The sequence below is a fragment of the Monodelphis domestica genome, chromosome 6, assembly GCF_027887165.1.
Source record: "Monodelphis domestica isolate mMonDom1 chromosome 6, mMonDom1.pri, whole genome shotgun sequence".
NCBI classification, from domain to species: Eukaryota; Metazoa; Chordata; class Mammalia; order Didelphimorphia; family Didelphidae; genus Monodelphis; species Monodelphis domestica.
Window position 1 is genome coordinate 13269679 of NC_077232.1, and position 23035 is coordinate 13292713.

Here is a 23035-nt window from a genome sequence, read left to right on the forward strand (position 1 = left end):
TAAATTACTCTACAGAAAATGGATATAACATTTGGTAATTCATGAATTCTGAAGCAGCATAACCCACAAAAAGACAGGGAAGTAATTTTTCAACCCACAATAACTTAAAAGGCTGGCACAAAATATCTAGTGCATGAGGATAGAGGTAGAGCTTAAAGAAGTGCATCAGAATTAGCCCATCATGGAAAACAGGCCTTGGGCAAAGCTGATGCAGTACCTAAAGCTTTCAGAGATCTTAGTCACGGAGAGTGAAGGGAGGAGGGTCAGATGACTCCTCAGAAGGAGATTTCCAGGGTTCCTTTGCTGGTTCTGGGTGTAAGATTCCTGGATCCTTCACAAGCAAATCCAGGCAGCAGTCCTGGAGTGAGATTTCAGGGTGATGAGGAGCCCTAGCATATACCAGTGCTTGCATCCACAGGGGAATAGGGGACCTTGGTCATAGTTCCAAGGGGAAAAAAGAGTACTTGGAGTTATCCACAGACCAGACTACTGGCTGGAAGTACACAGGCTCTCCTTACATCATATTACCTTAGAAGAACTGAAAGCAGATCCTCAGAGCCAGCTCTGAAGGCAGCTTAATTTGGAACAGTGCTCCCTTCACAAAAATTAAAGACCCCAATTTTAATAATTTTTCAAATTATTAAACAAGGCCGGAAAATGAGCAAATATCAAAAAAGAAACAACATAGAAAATTGTTTTGTGATAGAGAAGACCAAAACACATACTCAGGAGAAGACAAAAAAGAAGCTATCCAAAACCACCAAGAGAAATAGGAACTACTCTAAAGCCCCCCCCAAAATTAGTGGGAGAGCTTGAAAAAGATTTTAAAAAGCAAATAAGAGAAGTAGGAGAAAAATTGGGAAAAGAAATGAGAGTGATACAGGAAAATCATTTTTAAAAAATCAACAGCTTGGTAAAAGAGGTAAAAAAATCCAATAAAGAGAAAAATTCTTAAAAAGCAGAATTGGCCAAACAGAAAAAGATATTTAAAAAGGCATCAAAAAGAACTTTTTAAAAGGCAAAATTTCCCATATGGAAAAAGAGGTACACAATTCACTGAAGGAAAGAGATCTTTACAAAGTAGAATTGGTCAAATGGAAAAGAAGGTATAAAAGGTCACCTAAGAAAACTATGCCATAAAAATTAGAATTGGGCAAGTGAAGCTAATGACTCAAAGAGACATCAAGAAACAATGTCAAAAGAATTAAAAAAAATAGAAGAAAATGTGAAATTACTCATTGAATAAATAATGGACCTAAAAAATAAATCCAGAAAGATAATCTAAGAATTATTAGACTACCTTGAAAGCCATGATAAGCAAAAAGATCTTAGAAATTATCATTCAAGAAATTATCAAGGAAAACTGCCCTAGAGCTCTAGAGCTAGAGGGCAAAATAGAAATAGAAAGAATCCATTGATCATCTCCTGAAAGAGATCCCAAAAGTTTAACTCCTAGGAATATTATAGCCAAATTCCAAATTCTCAGATCAAGGAGAAAATATTGCAAGCAGCCAAAAGGAAACAATCCAAAACTTGCAGAGCCACTGACAGGATAAGACAAGATATAGCAGTTTCTACATTAAAGGATCTGAGGAACTGGAATATGATATTCCAGAGGGCAAAAGAGGTAAAGCAAGAATTGCTTACCACTTAAAAGGGGGGGGGATGAATATTCAATGAAGTAGAAGGCTCTAAAACATTCCTGATGTTTTCTGGAATGGAATGGAAAACTTGACACCCAAATCTCAGATGCCTTTGTCATTAAGCTATTGAATTGTGGCTTATTGGTTATATTCCGTTATTCAACAGGGCATGGAAGATTCTCAAGTTAATTCTAGCAGCAAATTTCCAAAAATCCATTCAGATATTTTTAGTTCTAGAAACTTCGAACACAGAACACAAAATTCACAGGAGAAAGACTACATTTTGGTTACAAAGCCCAGTTCTTAACCAAGGCAGGAAGCTTGCAGTGGTTTCTTCTTGCAGGTGGATAAGAGGTTACAAAAGCCTGTTCTTTCCAAATAGCAGTTAAGTTCTATTACTGTATCAGTCACAGAGGAAACAGAAAGTATTTTCCAAATTCGATTTCACTTGGAGTCTTCCCTATTTATTCTTCACCGGGGAATCCCACTGGCACCACCTATGGCCCTAGAGAATCCATCTAAACAAGAGCTTTCTCCCTTCAGATTTAGCATTCCTCTCCCTTCTCCAAAACCCCCAGCTAACACCTGCCACCTCCAAGTCAAAGGCTCTCCAAGCCTCAACATTTCCCCCTTCAGGGTTCCACAAAGAGCAGTGTACCCATTTCCAAACACTAACCACGGCTATTCAAATGGATTGCACAACGCTGAGAAATCTTGGTCAAAGCTCCCTGCAAGGACAAAAGCCCACTGCAGGTTTCCAAACCAACAGTCCCAGAGTCAAGCACTGAGTGGCAACGTAAAAATTCATCTCAATAGCAATAATCTATGCCGAAAATTTCCCATAATGCATTTCATCTTTTAAAAAATATTTTTGATGCATTTCATCTTGTGGGCTACCTTTATTACCCACCTCTCTCCTTTTTTTGATTGTCTGACCTTTTCAACAGTTAGAAACATGGAGCCTGGAGCCTAGGCTTAGGTTTTTCTTTTTCCTTGTCTTTTCCTTCAGACAGAATGGCTTGTCTTTTAGCCCATCATCTGCAACCCATTACCAAAGAGATCAGGAGGTCTTTCTGGAAATAGACAAATGCCCCTGATTTGGGATTGGATGGAACAAGTGAAGAGTGAAATCGACAAACTTTCATTTGGGGACCTGATTAAACCTAGATTTATAATTTCTAATATTCATAATCCATTCTTAATTCAATTTCTTAGGGGGAAAATGCAGTTACTTAAAAGCTGGGGTGGGGGGGAGAATCTCCCAGAATTAAGCTTCACTTACCTCCCAGCTGCTTCTCTGAGTTAAAGTTCTTTCCACTAGACTTCAGTTGGTAATTAGGATATGTTAATCTCCTAAGACCCAGGAGTTGCCCTTAGTCTTCTTCAATTAGTTGGGGAGGGAGGAGGGAAGGGAAACACCTGGAAAAAAGGCTCCTGGAGGTTGTTCTCAAAGCCCATTGTCCCCTCCTCTTCCATGTCACAGATTTCTACAGTATCTTCTCTTGAAACTCACTTAGCTATTTTAGCAGTTAAAAAAGCATTCAAACCACAATTTGGAAAATCAGTGTGAAGAAACCACATTTTTTTTCTTTTAAACCCTGACCTTCTGTCTTGAAGTCAATACTGTGTATTGGCTCCAAGGCAGAAGAGTGATAAGGGCTAGGCAATGGGGGTCAAGTGACTTGCCCAGGGTTACACAGCTGGGAAGTGTCTGAGGCCAAATTTGAACCTAGGACCGCCCATCTCTAGGCCTGGCTCTCAATCCACTGAGCTACCCAGCTGCCCCCAGAAACCACATTTTTAAGCCCTGAGCAGTTCATGATGCTACAAATTTCCTGCAGATTCAGATTCCTACATCTCTGGTCTGCTAAGGACTGAAGTCAAGGCAGAGACTGTCCCTCTGATAACTTAGAAATAAAACTTCTCAGAAATCTACCCTTAGAAGCAGACAGAGGAAAGATATATATATATATATATATATATATAATATTGAGAATAAATAGGGGTAGGTAGGTTTGTCAACATGGGTCCAGAGTTTATCTATTAAGAACTGTAAAGCTTATCTGCTTGACCCAAACTTCAGAAGGAAAAGGACCATCTGCTCTTTAGCATCTCTGTTTCTGTGGCCTTTAAGGCTGCTTAGCCCAAGCAATTCCCTATTGGAGTTCCGTCATTCATTACAAGCTGAAGCCATCATCAGATCATATCAGGAAGCTACTGCTGCTCCCTCGCCTTTTGGAGGTTTACCTTTTCTACCTTCCATTATGTAAGCTTAAACATCAATATCCAACAACTCCAATTATTATATTTAATAAGATTTATTAATAATAACTTGAAGTAAAGGAAAATAAAAAGCTACAGCTAAGAGGGGGATAACCCAGCCCATGGAGGTAGGGAGGGTGAGGGGGGGAGACAGAGAGACAGAGAGAGACAGAGTCAGAGACAGAGAGACAGAGAGAGAGAGACAGAGAGTGAGGGGGAAAAGGAGAGGGAGGTAGAGAGAGAGGGTGAGAGGGGGGGAGACACATATACACAGAGAGTGAAAAAGAAAGAAAGGGAGTGGGGGAGACAGAGAGAGACAGAGAGATAGAGAGACAGAGACAGACAGACAGACACACACACACACACACACACAGAGAGAGAGAGAGAGAGAGAGAGAGAGAGAGAGAGAGAGAGAGAGAGAGAGAGAGAGAGAGAGAGGAAAGGGAGTGAGAGTGAGATGGAGACAGATAGGAATGGAGACAGAGAGAGAGGCAGAGACAAGGAGAGAGAGACAGAGGGAGAGGGAGAGAGAAAAAGAGAGCGCGAGAAAGGGAGAAAGACAGAGAGACACAGAGAGTCAGAGAGCGAGAGGGAGATGGGGATGGAGACAGACAGGGAAAGAGAGAGACAGAAACAGGGAGAGACAGAGACAGAGAGGTGGGGAGAAGAAGAGGGAGGGAGAGAGAGAGGAGGAAGAGAGAAAGAGAGGAGATGGAGGAAAGGAGAGGGAGAGAAACTATTTGAGAAGATAGTATCTATAAAAATAAGAATACTCACACTTAATACAGACATTCAAGAGTACTTTTTGAGGGTCAAAGAAGGTACATTGGAAACGAGGGGGACAGGCAAAGAAGGTGATGCTCTGAGCTGAACTGTGGAGTGAGCGGTAAGGAAGAGGAGACGAAGCAGAAATCTTTGAAGTTTATCTGGGAAGGAGGGGGAAGAAAAGGGATGAGATCCTAAGGAGGCTGGAAGGTGAAGGAAATTGAAATGGGCTGAACTAAGCTCATGTGAAGGCATTCAGGAAGGGCCTTGAGAGAAGACGATGTTGCAGAGAATTGGGGATGGGGATGAACATAGAAAGATCCTGTCTGAGGTGGAGAAAATGAAATGAAAGCGTGGAATCTAGTTAGCTCCAGTTAAAGGCAGGGAGGGACCTCTGTCTTCCGAGACCAGGCAGAGGCAGGGCTACTCTGCTTTTCAGAAGGGAGGAGGGTATGAGAGAGGGATATCGGCAGTGTAGTTGCAATGAGAAACTGAGAGATCATTTCTAGGTTTCAGGAGTTAATTCTTCCCAATTCTCTGCTTCCGTGGCTACACAGGACCCAGAAAGAATGTACCTGGGGCTGTAATGAATAATGTTTAACAACAGGCTCTCAGGGGCGGTGTGAGGAGAAGCAGGATACCCTTTTTAATTGAATTCACATGATTACCATTTAGCTCATCCCTTTCATACTTCTCTACAATCAATGAATTAATGAATCATGTCTGGATTTGTAACATTTGCTGATATCTGAAGTGATTACATTGAAAATTTAACCACGGCCTTTGGTGAGCCCCTGCGATCTGGCTCCAGCATACCTTAGGATGTACTGATCCAGGTAGCAAGAAAAACGAACCCTCCCAAGTTCCTCCCTTTCCCCAAAGGCACATTGGAGACATTTCCTGGGAAAAGAGCTCCCCTCTCTCCTCACCAAGGGTCATGGAGCCGGAGCCTTTCCAGGCTTTCCAATTTTCTCCTAACAATGTTTGTAGGCCAGGTAGGTGGTGCGGTGGATAGGGCGCAAGGCCTGGCATCAGGGGGACATCTTCCTGTGAGTTCAAATCCAGCGTCTGATACTTCCTAGCTGAGTGGATTTGGACAAATCACCTAATCTTGTTGGCCTCAGGTTTCTCATCTGTCAAATGAGCTGGAGAAGGAAATAGCCAACCACTCTAGTATGTCTGCCAAGAAAATCCCCCAAGTGTCACCAAGAGTCAGACTTGACTGAAATGACTGAATAATAACAATTGTGCTTCCAGGATAGCCAGGCTCGTCAGTCTCTCTCGTTAGGCAGATTTTCTCCTTGCATTGTGTGTGTGTGTGTGTGTTTGCATGTGCAAAGGAGTCCTGGGATTTCTTCATGAGGGTTTGCTCACTCACAAACCACACTCATCCTTCCTCAAATCTTTCTTTCCTGATTACAAAGAATGTTCTCATATCAATCAGGAAGAAGCTTGAGCAGTCACCCAATTCTCACTCTGAGAAGAAGTCTCAGGCAATTGGGCAATGAGGCTGCCATGGAATATTCCTTGGGTGGGGGGCTCCTTGGCAACCCTTCAAGCTCTATTTCAATCCTCCTTGTCATTGTCAAGGCTGTTATTGATTTCCTTTCCTGGAAAGCTCTGATTTTTAGGAATTTCCCCTCGCAGAGAAGCAAAGGCTTCCTTCCTGGCCCAATTCATGTATTGGTCTTGGTTCTATCCTTGGGAACTGCAGATGAGAGGCTGGATCTCCTTTTAGGAAGACTAGACAGCTCTTTGGACATTGGCAAGCAAATATCCTAGGGCTGGGCACAGGGAGCAGACCTGGGATTTATCTGGCAGAAGAGATTCCTTCCACGAGTGCCTTCCCTCCCTGGTAGTTTGATCTAGTTCTCAGAGCACTGAGAAGGGATGCAATGTTGGATTCAAATCTGTGTCTTCTTGGCTCCCGGACCAACTCTTTACTGTGCCATGTTGCCTTCTCCATCACTTCCTAGCTAGCTTCTCTTCATTACACCATGCTGCTTTCCCAAAGTGATTCCATTATTAAGTGGACTCTGGAATAAGGAAGCTCCCTCTATAGATGCCAGCCATTACCTCCTCCTTGTCATATAACCTTATAATTGTGATGGGGAACTTCTCTCTCTCTCTCTCTCTCTCTCTCTCCCTTTCTCCTTTCTCCTCTCTCTCTCTCTCTCTCTCTCTCTCTCTCTCTCTCTCTCTCTCTCTCTCTCTCTCTCTCTCTCTCTCTCTGGTGCCTCACTTTTTAAAATAATCTTTTTAAATTTAATTTTAATTTTAAATTTATTTTAAATTTTAAATTAAATTGAAATCAAATTGAATCTTGAGGGAGCCTCTGAGAGGGTCAGATGGCAAATGAAGATCAGATGATTCACATTTAATTTTAAATTAAATTAAAAATTTTAATTTTATAATTTAAATTTTAAATTAAAAACTTAAATTTTATAATTTAAATTTTAAATTAACTTAAAAATTTAAATTTCATGATTTAAATTTTAAATTAACTTAAAAATTTAAATTTCATAATTTAAATTTTAAATTAACTTAAAATTTTAAATTTCATAATTTAAATTTTAAATTAACTTAAAAATTTAAATTTTATAATTTAAATTTTAAATTAACTTAAAAATTTAAATTTCACAATTTAAATTTTAAATTAACTTAAAACATTTACATTTAATTTTAAATTAAATTAAAATTTTAAATTAAATAATTTAAATTAAATAAAAATTTAAATTAAATAATTTAAATTAAATAACTTAAATTTTAAATTAAATTTAATAAATTAAATATCAAAATAAATTTAATAATTTAAATATTAAATTAAATTTAATGTTTTAAATATTAAATTAAATAATTTAATATTTAAATTTAATTTAATAATTTAAATATTAACTTAAATTTAATATTTAATTTAAATTTAATTCAAATATTGACTTAAATTTAATATTTAATTTAAATTTAATATTTAATTTCAAACTTAAATCATCTTATCTTCATTTGCCATCTGATCCTCTCAGAGGACAAGGTCTCCCTATTCTCCTTCCAGATTGAACTGATCATGATCATCAGATTCCCACCAGCAGACATTAACTTCTTCCCTAATGTGTGTGCTCTCCATTGAAACTCCCCTCTCTGGGTGGAGATCTCCCATTTTCCTTCTTTTTCCTTTCCTTTTCCATTTCTTCCTTTCTGCCACAGGTCTCATCTCCCTCTGAATTGGTCTTGCCTTTCTTAGCCTGAAGACTCTTGAAACTGGTTTTCAAAGAGGGTAGCCAAATCAAGAGGCTAAAATTGACTGGGCCAGCCCACCTTAGAGCTCACTAGGACTGCCTTTCCCAAGTCCAAAGATTTACACCATAGTGCCGCCCCCCCCGCCCCCTTTCACAAGACTTTCTAACCTCTTCCTTCTCTGTATTTCTCTTGATACCTCGATGGGATGCTCTCAGGTTATTCTAGAAGGCTTATCTTACCTTCACTACTAACCCAGTGTCAGAGAAAGCTATTCATTCTTGGACAAAGCAGAGCATTTCTAGTTGACTTACTTCTTTTTAAAGTTGCACTGACAAATTTTTCTCTCATGTAACTTGTGGTAAAACACATTTTTATTCTTTCTCCAGAGTTGTAAGAGTGAGTGGAGTGGTTAGAGCCCCCAAAACTGAAATTTGCTTCCCACTTCCTAGAATCAGCTGGATCACTAATTGGCTGAAAGCAAAGTAATTTACTGAACTGATAAGAGTGAGAAGGAACAAAGTCAAACCATCTCCCCTCCACAACTGGGATGAGCTTCTTCCCTAAAATACACACACAGCTAGAGGAAGAATGACTACTCTTGGAGATCATGAGTGGAAAGGCCTGCTGAAGGGACTTTCTGAAACCCCCAAATGACCCTTTTCCCTGAGAATCCATCTCCAAGAACCCTATCCACTCAGTGACTGAACAAGAAATCCTCAAGCACCCTTGATCATCTTAGATAGAATGAGCAGTTGTAATAATCAGCCGTTAAAATGTATCCTTTTTGCCTTAGTTTCTCCTTTTGTATCTAGGCTGCTGTATCTTAGCCTCTCCCAGCCTGATGGACTTTGGTAAGGGCGTCGTTCCCAAACATGGTGGCAGGATTCATGCCCTTCTCCCTCTCCCCAAATCCAAGCCCATTGCATTCTTTAGTTCATTGGAAGGCTCTGGGCTAAGGGTCTTCTCAGGGTCTTCCCAGATCAGTCTTCCTAACTCGATTAGAGTCAGTTATTATAACTACTTTGATAGTTTCATGCTTGTATGGGTTGGCAAGGGCTCCAGGCCTGCTGATATTCTCTTGGGCAATGTCTGTGTTGTTCCTCACTGGATAAGAAAACTTAGTCAACTGGACCACTTTTGGGCTGACTGGGCCTTCTCTGCTGGGAAGGGTCTTAGAAGCTGAGCCACACTCTATCATCTTTGGCTTTGGGTTCAGGTGAAATCCTTAGCTATATCCTTTCAAGAAGAGCAAGAACTTACCCAAAGACCAGAAGAAACTTCTTCAGTCCAAGTCTTGGCTCTCAGACTGGTATCACTTAAGGAATAAGTATCCTGGCTTCAGGTTCCAACCTTTCTCCTCTGCCTGGATCCTTTCCCTTGTTTTTAAATTCTCATTTCTTTCAGCTGCCCCTGAGACAATGAACATCTAGGGTACAAGTGATCCTCTGCATTCTGGATATTTTGGTACTGTGAATTTTAGATTTACTCCACCCTGCTTAGTCTAGCAACCAGGAATGTCTACACCCCTACTTAAGGATTAAATGTTGAGGATGATGGCCTATGAAAGACATGTGCTAGCAAGTGATAAATAAGAAACAACTGACAGACCCCCTGGGCTGTCCTAAGTCAAGCTTAAGCTACCATTGGTACATGTGAGACACAGGAAGTGAAGTAAAAAAGTCTATATATTTTGCGTCCCTTCATCTTTCTGGCCACTCTGACAGAGATGTGGCTCTCGCTCTCACTCTTACTTGCAGAGATGTTGGTCTCTGTTGGCAGCGTGGGGAGTGCTGGGTAGCATTTGGCTTCTTGGTGGTTGGTGTTTGCAGCTTGCTGGTAAGGGACTGAAGAACTTTGGTAGCCTGGGTTAGGTGAGGCATCTTCCCTGAGAGACTTGGGTGAGTGATTTAGGCTGATTCCTTTTTCCTTTACCTCCTAAAAGCACTGTCCTCTTAGTTGGCCCCTCATCTCGGAGTAGATCTCATGGCTGGAAGCCAAGCTAGTTTTAATCTTTTGAGGAGGCCTTGTGGCTGAGTTCTCTGGACTTCCCTTGGCTTCGGCTAGGCTGGAGAAATCTTATACCCTTTTCTCTCTCTCTTCTTAATTCCTTCCCTCTATTGTAATTAAAGCACCATAAAATTCCAAGATTGACTTGAGTATTTTTATTGGGATTGAATTAATCACTGGCGACCACTAGTATAATATATTCAGTCAATAACCCCTAAATTTACCCCTTATGGTACACAAACATGGCCAGGGTCTCAAAGGAATTTTATCACGCATCCTTATAAACCACAAACTCAGCCACCGGGTATCTGGAAAGGAAAGACCCTCCTGCAGATATCACATCTATTTTTCTCCAGGATTTCATTGGTTACTTCTCATCCATAGTCTTTGTTATCTGAATTCAGTTCCCTTGACATCCTGGTCACATTCTTCTGTATGTACTCTAAAGATATAATAAGCTGTGCTGTGCTAGAGCCAGCATATGTCAGCTAAATTTTCTGTAAGCATTTATAGTTTTAGCATTGGCAAACACTACAAGTTACGATTTGATTTGTTTATCGATTTGCCAATTGTCTAAACTTAAGAAAGTGATGAAGAAAATGCTGATAATACATATTAAACTTAAAAATGTATCTTCTGCATGATCCTTCCCACATCCTGCTAGAGAGCTAGTTGTTAAATGCTTCCCAGGCTTTTATTTCTGTAAATGAGGAACTGGACTAGAAATGGCTAGAGCAGCTTTGTCCCCAAGAAGCAATGGTACAGATTCATAGGTACTATTAGGAGATGACCAGAGGAATGGGAGATGAGCAAATGTGAGTACTGGTTCTCTGTAGAGCTGTCTCCAAGGCCGATATTTGTTGATCTGTGAGAAGATTAAAATTGGCATTGCATCATTTTCTTACCAATCCTATTTACAAGTAATCGATTTTCTCTTGTAACTGCTTAAGCTCCATATGACCCTTTTGTCTCTGAATATGGCTCAGAAATTCAGCCGGCCTGTATGGTATTGCTAGAAGAAGATATTGATTTGGCATTATGTAATGACTTCGGTTATTCTGGTCTATGTTTTATATTTTATTCCATTCTGTAAATGATTTTACTCTGTAGCCACAGGCCCGATTCTTCTCTTTGTCTCTAAGCTAGCCTCTCATAAGTTAAAAAATTAAGTCTTCCTCTTTGGGGCTCAACATGCAATCGATAGCTGTCCCATGAACACTACTAATTAAGGAGAGACTGATGTCACCTAAACAACACCCGTAAATCAGGCTTGCCAAGGGAGTTTTCAGCCTCTGAGAAGCTGAAGGAGAGCTGTGCACCATCTTGACAACTGGACCAAATTGACTTTGGTCCCATCCTTGTAAATTTAATGTGGTCTCATCTCATGCTAGGGTGCCTCCAATCTGTCCTGTGACTGTGGCCTCAGTGTGCAGCTGGACACCATCAATTCACAAAGACATCATTCCTTAGAGACCAAGAGGGTCAGTGAGTCTCATCTCTTCTGTGCTTAAGTCTATCTTCGTGATGTTGCCGTTCTCCTGATCAATGATCTGATTTTTGTTCTCTTCTTTCCTTTGCACTTAGAAAAATATATTTCATCCCCAATTTGGGGTCCTGTGACTATTTGAGGGGCTAGAAGAGATGCTTTATTGGTGTGCCCATTAATAAAATGTAACTTTTCTTGGAGAAGTCCGCTTCAACCTAGCCATTTAGCCATAAATTCTATTGTAACATGTGCTACTGCTAAATTAGAGGGATGCTATCTTCCTAAAACATATATCCAGGGCACAGTGGAGAACCTTCTGAGATTCACGAAACTGGGGGACACTGACCTTCTGGTAATTTGAGATGGGGACAGAAGATACCCAGTGTTAAAGATTAAGAAACATTGGCAGAAATAACTGAAGACTTTAAGGACAACAGAGATTTCTCATTATTGCATCCTGGGGAAGGCAATGGCTTTTGGAAAGAGTCAACCTGAAAAATAACTCATGACTACCAGCACAGTATTGAAAACAGATCATTAATATGGATCCAGGAGACAATGATTACTGCCAACACCACTAACTCGAGAAGAACACACGGTAATATGACGACTGGGAATTTCCACCGAACTGAAACATCTAAGATGCTTATCTAGTTTTTTGGAAAGGGGGAAGGACACAGACTCATCCTCCTGAGCCTGTCAGCTTGGGTGAACCCATGCCAAAGGGTTAAGAAATTAGCAATGCCATTAGGCTTGACTTATTGGAAGGTGCCAGTGGTTTGATTATCTTTGGCTGAATTCTGGTGTGGGTGACTGCAAAGATGCTTTAGAGTTTATTGCTCAGTCTGGGTCACAGGGCCAGTCAGAGGGTTTCTTGCTCAGTCTGGGGGTTACGGAAAACAAGGCTCTCAAAAGTATGACAAATTTGGGAGTGAAGAGGATGGTTTTGGAAAATGACATTCGGATTTCTGGACCGTGGCTAGAAAGAAGAGGAATGATGGTCTCCTTACCTGGGACAGAATACACTCAACAAGGCCCATTGAAAAAAAGCATTTTCTGGAATGTTCTGCACATCTTTCCAAAAGGAGGAGAAAAAGTACCCACTTCAATCAGTCAGGCAATGAATCAGGCATTTATTAAGCACCTCTGATGTGCTGGGAAGCATGCTAGTTTCTGGGGATACAAGCACAAAAAGTAAAACATCTGAGTCATGGAATGGGGCGCAAGAGGGGAACGAGCTTTTGATCATTCAGCAAAGAGGTCCAATTGCCTTCAATGTGCCCAAGGCCTTGGCTTTAAGAAAAGGGAGGGGGGACCTGATGATGATCCATTCCAAGAACTGGAAGTTACTGCTTGTCCTTGGAGGAGTTTATCACATCCAATTAAGTTCTTCAGAAGAAGGAAGCATAGACTCTTTCCATAAATCAGCTATTTCTGCTGCAAACACACATCCTGTGTGACCGTAATTGCCAGATAGAGGAAGGGAGAAACCTCAGAGGGTGGTTCACAAACAAGGACTCAACACCAGGAAGGAGATCCCATCTCAGGACCACGGAGCTCCTCAGAGCACGGAATCTCTCCTACGATACTGACAGACACCTTAGCAGAAACTCAACAAGAATCATCAGAGGGCCAGGTAGGTACTTGTGGATCCGCTTTTCTTGACTTGGATCTCTTCTAGGGATTCTTGGCTGAAGATTTCAAGCCACACTAGACTTCAGCGGCCTTCTTGGGGAAACTGAGGTTCAGAGAGGTTATAGCCAGCTTGTCCAAAGTTCCACAAGGGATCTTGTGTGATTTGGGACTGGAATTAAAGTTCTTGGACTCTGAATCCAGACTTCTGCCCCCTGCACCACACTGTCTGATCCCAGCTTTGGTCCTAGTAGTGTGGGAAAATGGAAGTGCATCTGGGTTGTGTACGGGTGATCATATAATGCTATAATAGCAATGGCTGACATTTATTGAATATCTCAGATTTTTTTAAACCCTTACCTTCCATCTTAGAATCAATACTGTGTCTTGGTTCCAAGGCAGAAGAGCAGTAAGGGCTAGGCAATGGGGGTTAAGGGACTTGCCCTGCATCACACAGCTAGGAAGTGTCTGAGGCTGGATTTGAACCCAGGACTTTCCATCTCCAGGTCTGGCTTTCAATCCACTGAGCCACCCAGCTGCCCCAAGGTGTCTCAGATTTTCAAAGCACCTTAGACACATCACATTCTATTCTCACAGCAACTCTATGAATGAGGCTTTATGAGACCTCCCACCTTTTACAGAGAAGACTGAGAGAAGAAAGGAAGACTTGTGATCTCTAAGGGCAGGAGAACATTGATGACAGGCTTATGAGATCAGGAAAACAAAGGTCCAGAAAGAGATTTTTGACAGCATGTAGCGAAATGTTTCAGAATATCACTATGAGGCATCCAACAGCTTCATAATGTATTTGTTGAAGCCTCAAAATACCACCTCTGGGTGCTTACACAGAGTTGTGGTGTGTATTGAGCCACCCAGCCCCAAGAGGAATAGATAAGGAGGTACAATTAGGGAGCCCCCTTGTCCTTGTCATATGCATCTTGAGATAAAGTTGGGTTAATGTGCTGTAGGAAAACACGGGGTCTAGTAGGCTTTCTCACCTGAGAATCAATCAATCCTCCTTCGACTTCTTAGCACAGAGAACAATGCCCACGACGCAGTGGATCATGGATGTGGGATCATTGAACACAAGGAGTCCCAGCGAGGAGGGTGCTTAGGACAGAGAATGTCAGAGCTCGGAGGGGACTTGGAAAATGGACCATAAAATCAGAAGGGATGTAGTGAGAAGACCATGTAGTTCCATGGAAAGAGCTTTGAGCTCTGCATCAAAGGATATGATTTTAGATCCTAGCTCAGTCATTTACTTCCCCAGTGATTCAGACAAGTCACTTAGCTTCTCTGGGCCATAGTTTCTTCATCTGTAAAATGGAGAGAGTTCGGCTGGATCCTCCGAACTCCCAGTTCCAGGTACATAATCCTTAGATCTTAGAGAATAGCCAAGCTCTTTGGCCAGTGTACAATGATCTATTATTTGATCTCAAAGCTTTCCCTGACAGATCTCCAAGCCAGTTGTTGCACAATGAAATAGAAAGGCTGGGGGATTTAGGTGTGAATTCCATCTGTGATGCTGACCACTTTGTGGCCTTCAGCAAGTGACTTGACTTCTTTCCCAGGCCTCAGTTTACCTGTCTATAAAACAAGAATATTCAGTTAGATGACTTTGGAGGTTCCCTTCTTTGGAGGTTCACTTCTTTCACTGGCCTTCAACAAATGACTTCACTTCTTTTCCAGGCCTCAGTTTACCCATCTAGAAAACTAGAATATTCATTTAGATGGCTTTGGAGGTTCCCTAAGCCTCAGTTTACCCTTTTATAAAGTGAGAAGAATTCATAAAAATGAAGCAGAGAGATTGAGAAGGAGGAGGATTGAAAAAGGTTCTTATATTTTGGCAATTTCAGAGAGAACTATCATCCTCCTCCTCATCTATTCCACTAAGTGCTAGGCATGGGGAATACTTTATAAATATTTTCTTATCTAAGGGAAGGTAACCAGAGAGAGCAGTTTCTTTTGAGTGATGCCATCAGAAGCCATATTTTGAAGTACTGGAGTACTAAGAGTGATAGTGAGTAAAGAGAAGGTTTTCAAGGAATATCTCTGAGAAATAGAGGATCTGTCTATTTTTTTTTTAAGATGGTGGAGATGTAGCTTTGTTGGAAGTCAGTAGGAAATGAATGAGTAGAGGCATCTAGGTGGCATAGAGATAGAGCCTGGGGGACTTGGAGACAAGAAGACATGAGTTAGAATCCTGCCTAACCAAGTCACTACTGTGATCTGCCTCACTTTCCTCATTTGTAAAATGGAAGTAATAAGAGCCTCTACCTTCCAGGGTGGCAAATAACATAGATATATATCTAAGGTGCTTTGTGAGTCTTCAGACACTTCCACCATTAGTATAGAGGGAGATGTTGGGGATTCGAGAGAGAAGAGGGGAAGGATTAAATATACAATTTACTAGAGAAGAAAGGAAGGAATGGGGCCAAGGACACATGAGGAGGGGAGGTCCTTGAAAAGCAGAAGGGCCAGTCTTTGCCAGAGATGGTGAGATGATGTCCAGGAGATGAAGAGTGGGGCCCAATGGGGAGATTACCTTGAAAGCTTCCATTTTCTCAGGGAAGCAGAGGTCGGGTCCTCAGCTGTTTGGCTTGACTTCCTGAAGCCTTCAGAGGATGTCATCAGGAAGAGTAATTGGCCATTTCTGAAGTTTAGATTTTGACTTGACATGAAGAATAAAAATGTTCCTCACATGTAGAGAGATACCGAAGTGGAAGGGGCTCTTTGGGGAGGTGGGGACTTCCTCCTGACTCCGAGTCTTCAAGACAAGGCTAAAGATGGCTAGTTGTGAGGACCGTTAGGTAGAGGTGTTCTCTTTGAGAAAGACTTGGACCATGTGGAATCTGAAGTCCCCTCCAGCTTCGGGATTCTTTCTATAAATGTTTTCAAAGGGGTTTAAGACTATTCGATTCAATAAAGAGCGATCGATCACGTGGTCACCAAGTGTAAGGCACTATGCGGGGCTCTGAGGGCACCAACATGAAAATCAAATAGCTGGTATGACCCAGGAGCTCTCATCCTGTCTTGGGGATCCAACAAAGGAGTACAAAGTATGTTCAGTGCAAATAACATTGCATCTGGAGTCAGAGATCCTGGGTTCAAATCCCAATTCTGCCACTGACTCTCTGTGTGACTATATCAAAGTCTCTTCTCTTCCCTGGGCTTTATTTTCCTCCTATGTAAAATCAGATGGTTGGACTCAGTCACATCCATGGTCCCTTCTCCGTCAAAATCTTTTGATTCTGTGATCTTATCAAGTGATTGTAAGACTATTGAGGACTAGCAAAGACTCAGAGGAGGAGAGACAATATGAGGTTTGCATTAGAGAGGCTATTCCCACTGACAAAATTACAAGAAGTCTGTGATATGAAAGAAATGCAAGAATATACAGTATTTTTTTTGTTCATGGAATAATTCTATTTATTAATTACATTTATAATTATTATATATTTCTATATTATTCTCATCCATTAGAGTTATTTATTGCATTCTCAAAAATGATTATTAGGCAGTGGGGTGGCACAGTGGACCCTGAGTTAGGAAGAACTGAGTTCCAATGTAACCTCAGACACTTTCTAGCTGGGTGAACTTGGGCAAATCACTTCTATCTACCTCAGTTTCTTCATTTGTAAAATGCAGATAATAATGGCACCTCCTCCTAGTGTCATTGAGGGAATCGAAAGAGACATGCTTTGTAAACTTGAAAGCTTTCTATAAATGCTAGCTATCATTGTTGATAATGGATCCCAGTCCCTATTTCTCTTTTTCTCTTGTCTTTGGACTTGACAAAAACATTTCTATTTCTACATTGCTTCAAGTTTTCTAAAATTTATTTTCTTACATCAGCCCTGTATGTAGGGCATGCAGGCATTATTTCCCCCATTTTACAGATGGGGAAACTGAGGCTAAGAGAAATTAAGCATCTTGTCTATGGTCACAGTCCAAGAATGCTTCCATTGCCTAGCAAAGGGTTATACCATATAGAACTCAGTAACAGTGTGGATTGATCAGTAAGCAAATTGATTTAGAAGGGATAAACATGGCATTTCGTCGAAATATTGGAGGTATTTGGGATGAGTTGCCTCTAGACTCCTGGACCATGGGAGTTCATGGCTGTTGGCTTCCAGCTCTATGTTTGGCAGGACTGGGCTAATTCCATAAAGCAGGCTGGAGGAAATTCCACTCTTCTCCCACTTTCCAAAATACAAGCTTCCCCAGATTCCACAGGGAGAATGTCAGGTTGGATATCAGCGATGCTGAGGCTCCCACAGCAGCCTCTGCTCACCTTCTTTTCTCTTCCAGCACCAGCTACAGCATTATGACATCCCAACCTGTACCCTCTGGCATGTTCATGATTGTAACCCCCAACGGAATCAGTATCCCCCAGACGGGACAGCCTGGGCCTTCCTCCTCTGAGTCAAACAGTAACCTGAAGAAGGGTCTCAAGGAAGAATCCAAAGCTCTGGGGGTGAGTCCTTCTTCTGTTAAAGAGGAGATTGAGAGAAGCCAAGAAGATCTCAAGACTTCAGCTCTAGCTGGGCTTGGGGAGCCTTTAGCTAGATGCCAATAACAACTGGGAGAATTGGGGGTGGGAGGAGGAGGAGGAGGAGACATCTTCCCTGGGAAGCCTCTTGCTCTTCTCTGGCTTTTGGGGACTTAAAAGTAGGACAGCTTTACAGGGGTTAAGGTGGGATTGCGGGGAAAGGCCCAAACTTCCTCATCCAGGCCCTCTGCTGAGAAACAGATTGAGGAAAAGTTACACAATCCATCCTTCCTTCCTTCCTTCCTTCTCCCTCTGGTTAGTTAAGAGTGCTTGTTCTTCACCTTCCTGTTCCTATCATCAGGAAACAGGCCTGGAGACCACCCCAGGCTAGAAAGCAACAAAAGGGTACACCGCACCTATCAGACTTGATTTTTCTCACCCCAAGAACACGAATACACAATTGCTTTCTGCCTACCCTATCGGGTGTCTCCTTCATCTGGGATAGTACCTGATCAAGGGAGAGGGCAAGCCTCCTTAGCCCCCAAGAGCTGTGGCCTTGGATACATGGGGCCTCTAGAGCTGGGCACAAGACCCCACACATGGTCTAATCAGGGTGGAGGAGTCTCCAAAGCTAAGGCTTTCTTAACAAATATAATCTAATGTAATTTTAATTTTAATAGTTAATATAACACAATAATTTTGATATTAATAATCAATATATCAACAAATAAATATAATATAATAAATATAACAATGTAACATAATAAAATATGACATAATGCAACATAATATAACATAACGTAACATAACATAACATAATATATAATATAATAAATATAATATAACATAACATAATGTAATATAATATAATAAATATAATATAATATAACAATGTAACATAATATAGTATAATGTAATATAATATAATGTAACATAACATAGCATAACAACATAACGTAACATAACGTAACATAACGTAACATAACGTAACATAATGTAACACAACACCACATCACATCACATCACATCACATCACATCACATCACATCACATCACATCACATCACATCACACCACACCACACCACACCACACCACACCACACCACACCACACCACACCACACCACACCACACCACACCACACCACACCACACCACACCACACCACACCACACCACACCACACCACATCACATCACATCACATCACATTTAGAAATAAGGAACTGCTTGTCGGGGTGTGCTAGAACCAGCTCTGAAGGCTCGTGGGAATGGATTGTTATATTTTCAATGTGATGTGAGCACTTATACCTGAGATATTGACAAACTACAAATGGAGATGGACCTAGATTTAGGAAGGCAATAGAAAATGTTAATAAGATAGATGAAACTTAAAAGTGTCTGGGCCATACTTTTTTTTTTTTTCTTGGAGAGTTGGTTGTTAAACGTTTATTAGTACACCTTTGGATGTTAGCCTTGTCTTCTGCCTTGGCCAGACCAAATCTAGAGTTCAGTGGTCAGTACATTTGTGGAAGAACTTTGATAGGCTAGAGAATAGGAAACAGTTGAAGGAAACGGTAACATCAGCATTCTTGGAGAATAGAAAACCTAGTGAAGCTGTAATAGCTATCTTCAAGTATCTGAAAAGATGTGAAAAAGAGACTGGACTTGTTCAGCTTGGCCTCTGTGGGCATAATAGGAACAATGGGGAGTAGCCATTTGTTTGGGGGCCATTAGACATGTTCCAAAGCAGAATGACCTGCCAGAGGAGATCTGTATATACAGACTGGATGATCACTCTTCAGCTATGTGTCAGAAGGAATTTCATGTTTTCCTTAAGGCATGGATTGAACTAGATGGTCCCTGAGGTCCCTCCCTACCTTGAGAGTCCATGGGACTTGCTTATTTTGTCCCGTTCACTCAGGAGAGGTATTGGGGCAAACTGGAGCACCTCACTGCAGGAGGAAACTGCTTTTTTGGCAGCAGATGCAGTGGGGACCTCGCAGAGACATAGTTGTCTGTGATGAATGAGAATGGGGCAGAATTGAATTGTGGCTTCCAGTGGGTCACTGAGAAACCATGACGTATCTTGGATCTCATGTTTTACTCTTAACTCTACCTAGGATGGGGTTTCTTGGCCTTTTTTTGGGGGGGTCTTGAACCCTTTGGGTCATCTGGTAAAGCCTAAGGACTCCTCAGAATCATATTTTTGGATTCAGGACATAAAATGCATAGAATTACAAAGGAAGTAAAATATATTGAAATATAATATCAAAAAGTGATTTAAAAAAATTTGTGGGCTCTGGGTTAAGAACCTCAGATCTAAATGGTTCTGTGTCATGGGGGACTGAGGGGCTCCTTGTCTCTGGAAATGAGAAATGAATCTATCCTGAAAACGTCCCATTTCTTTTTCTTTATTTTTTTCCCCAGACCATCCAAATCTTGAATGGTGTGATGATTTTGAGCTTAGGGATTATTTTGGCTAGCATACCCTCCTCGTCCTTCTTTGAATCTTCCTATTCCAAAATCGTGAAGTCCAGCTACCCATTCGTAGGTGGGGTGTCGGTAAGTGGTTCCATGTGGGCGCCTGGCACAGGGGGAGGGTGCAGAGTGAAGATACCTTTCTATCCCTCCAGCTGCTTTCCCAATTCATGGTCTGCTGACCTCCCTCACACCCATTTTACAGGTGGGAAAACTGAGTTTCAAAGAGATTAAGGTTTACTCAAAATAAACAGTATTTGAATCAGTCCTCTGAATCTAAATTCAATGTTCTTTCTGTTGGCCATATTGTCCCAGAGTAGGGAGAACTGAGGCAGAAGAGGTAAGATGGCACCAGATTGCAGAGCCCCTTAAATGCCAGGCTGGGGAGTGTATGAGGATTCTTAAACTGAGGGTCTAGGAACTCGTTTTCTAGCTCTTTTGATAACTGCATTTTGTTCCTTAGGTTCCTTTGTAATCCTTTCAAGTATTTTTAAAGCCAGGATTTTCAGCAAGACTTTATCAATTTCAGCAAACACTGGCCAAGGGACTTGTGTCCCCCCAAATTGTACCCAAGAAGGCCTGTTGGAAGAGTAATTGGGAGCCATTAAAAGTGTTAGGGCTAAAGAGTAAACATAGTCTGGTGCCTGAGGTAGAATTTTTGGCTCTTGTATGAAGGGAGTTTTGCTGAGGCTCGAGACCAAAGATGGGAGGCTTGAGACTGAGTAGGGGTTGATGAGGGCCCAAGTTCTGGCCCAGAGCTTCTTCCTAGGTCAACCTGGGCCTGGTCAGGCATTTCCTGAAGCAGAGGAGCTGCTCTCTCCAGGGCTCAGCATGTTCTCCTGGCTTTTTGCTACTAACTCCTTCCCAGGTTTTGACTTTTTTATCTCTTCCAGGAGATGCTCATTTTCCAGTCCCTGAACATAATCCAACCCTTTCCCTCAGACCCCTCCTGGGGGCAAGCCGGGGATGGGGCAGGCACTTCCTTTTTGTGCGGTTAGAGGGCAAGGCTGACTCCATCCAAGACTAGCCACAATCATGTTCCCCTGTGGGCCCCAGGGCTCTGGGGGTCATCCCTTGGGGAGTGGGTGGACAGCTGTTAACCAAGTGGCCCCTGCAAGGCTGGGGCTGTGTCTCTGTGTCTCTCCCTGGCCATCCGACTGAGCCTTCTGCATCCTCCTTTACAGTTTATCATTTCTGGATCACTCTCTATAGTGTCGGAAAAGAAAAAGACGAAATCCTTGGTGAGTAGCTTGGATAGCTGGGAAAATGTCAAGCTGGGGAACTGGCCTGAGAGCTGGCCACCCAATCCCATCAGCCTCATGGTGAGAGGAGGGGAGCCCTGGAACCCAGCTGGGTTCTGGATTGTGGGACCATGGCCAAGTCCCTGCTCCCTCAGGATGCTGCAGTCTTCATCTCCAAAATGAGAGGCACAGACTCAATGACTCCTCAGCACAGAGAGGGGTCCTTACTTGGAACACCCTGGAGAAACCTGGTCTAGAACCCTTCCAGGACCTCTCCAGAAAGGCCTAGAACCTTTCTGGACCCTTACTAGTGTTGTCTTTCCGCTTCAGGGAAATTCCTGGGGCCTGATCTATGTAGCTTCTCCTTCTCTGATAGAGTTTAGGTCACCCAAAGCAGAGGTCTGCCACTCAGGGATCCTGTGGCCCCCCAACTGGCCCCAGATTAAAGCATAATTGGGAGAGGGAGCTAAGTGCTCTTGGGCTCCCAGGTGGGTCAATGAAGGCTTTCTCTTTCAGAGCCACAGCAGCCTGGCTGCAAACGTGATCAGCGGCATCGAGGCTACGGCTGGAGCCATCTTGCTCGCCATCATCCTGCCTGAGATGCAGATGGGGACAACTGAGTGTATTGAGCACATTCATAATCAAGAAGACAACAAGAACCAGGATGACATTTATAGGCACCATTTCTCTTCTTCCAGTGACTGGGCATGCCACATGGCGGGCAGTGCTCTCTCTGTAAGCATTTTTCAGACCAGTGTCAGAGTTTCTCAGTGATTCTTTTTCCATTTCTGGAATTCTTGGGGGGCCAGCAGAATTTAGTAGTGCTTGGCAGGTCCCTGATCTTGTTGGGTTCTGGAGAGAGTTCAGGGTTCTGCAAAGAAGGACATAAGGGAGCCCTGGAGGTGGGGAATCTGCTAATAAAAATAGCCATTCTATAGGAGAGACAGTCTGGTAAATGGGAGAGACCCCAACCTCTTAGCACCGTCTATGTGCTAGGGCTGAGGAAACATTCTATGAGAAGAGACAGGATGGGCTCTTCAAATCCCCAGCATCTCCAGCAACTCTCAAAGTCTATGGGGTTGCTGGTCTGGCATGCCAAAGCTGGGTTTATTTATTTATTTTTTTATAACAATGAAACCAGAGCCCAAGAAATCCGTCTTAAAACAAATACCCAATGACCTCAGTTTCCCCAATGATTTTCATTCTTGCTATTATTTGAATCTCCTAATATGTGAGTCAGAAATCATTAATTTGATCTAATTGATAAGGAAATGAAAGCCCAGACAAGTTAATTGATTTGCACAAAAGCAATGAGTTTTAAGGATCAGAGGCAGGATTTAAACCTAGACCTGGCCAATTCCAAGTCCAAGATCCATTATGTTGCATTGCTGATAATCAGCTAAATTGTGTGATAAAGGGGACCTTGAATACAGTGACTAGATGAGCAGAAAACAAAAGAAGAGGGAGAGCCAGTCAAATTGTTTTGGGATACCAGGCCAAGGGAAGCAGATAGGGCCAATCAAACCTTCTGGGTGTTAATCTCTCTCCCAAGTTTGATCATGGCTTCACCCATAACCCCCTTGAAGGACTTCCCCAGCTCCCAAGGAAGCATTTGGCTTTCTTTTATTCTGACTCTGAAGCAATCCCAAGGGGCGACCTGGTGTCACTTAACCCCCATTGCCAAGCCTTGGCCAATACAGTATTAATACTAAGATGGGAGGTAAGGGTTAAAAGCGAAGGGGATCTGGCCTCAGAAGCATCTTGTATGGCTAGTTTACTACTTGATGAACACCTGG

At 42.1% G+C, this 23035-nt stretch overlaps 1 protein-coding gene across 3 annotated transcripts in view; it reads left to right on the forward strand.

Annotated features, from left to right (window-relative positions):
* Positions 1-23035, forward strand: part of LOC103096989 (membrane-spanning 4-domains subfamily A member 6D-like) — a 122854-nt gene that overhangs the window by 97677 nt on the left and 2142 nt on the right. The window contains exons 1-5 of one of the 3 annotated variants that reach the window (XM_056801677.1): positions 3684-3909; positions 17341-17506; positions 19948-20082; positions 21183-21239; positions 21756-21974. In XM_056801677.1, the coding sequence (XP_056657655.1) occupies positions 17357-17506; positions 19948-20082; positions 21183-21239; positions 21756-21974 (561 nt within the window). In that variant the 5' untranslated portion in view covers positions 3684-3909; positions 17341-17356. Of the gene's footprint in view, positions 1-3683; positions 3910-12793; positions 13034-17340; positions 17507-19947; positions 20083-21182; positions 21240-21755; positions 21975-23035 lie in introns of those variants that run through there. The other 2 variants (XM_056801675.1, XM_056801676.1) reach the window with 2 other exon arrangements.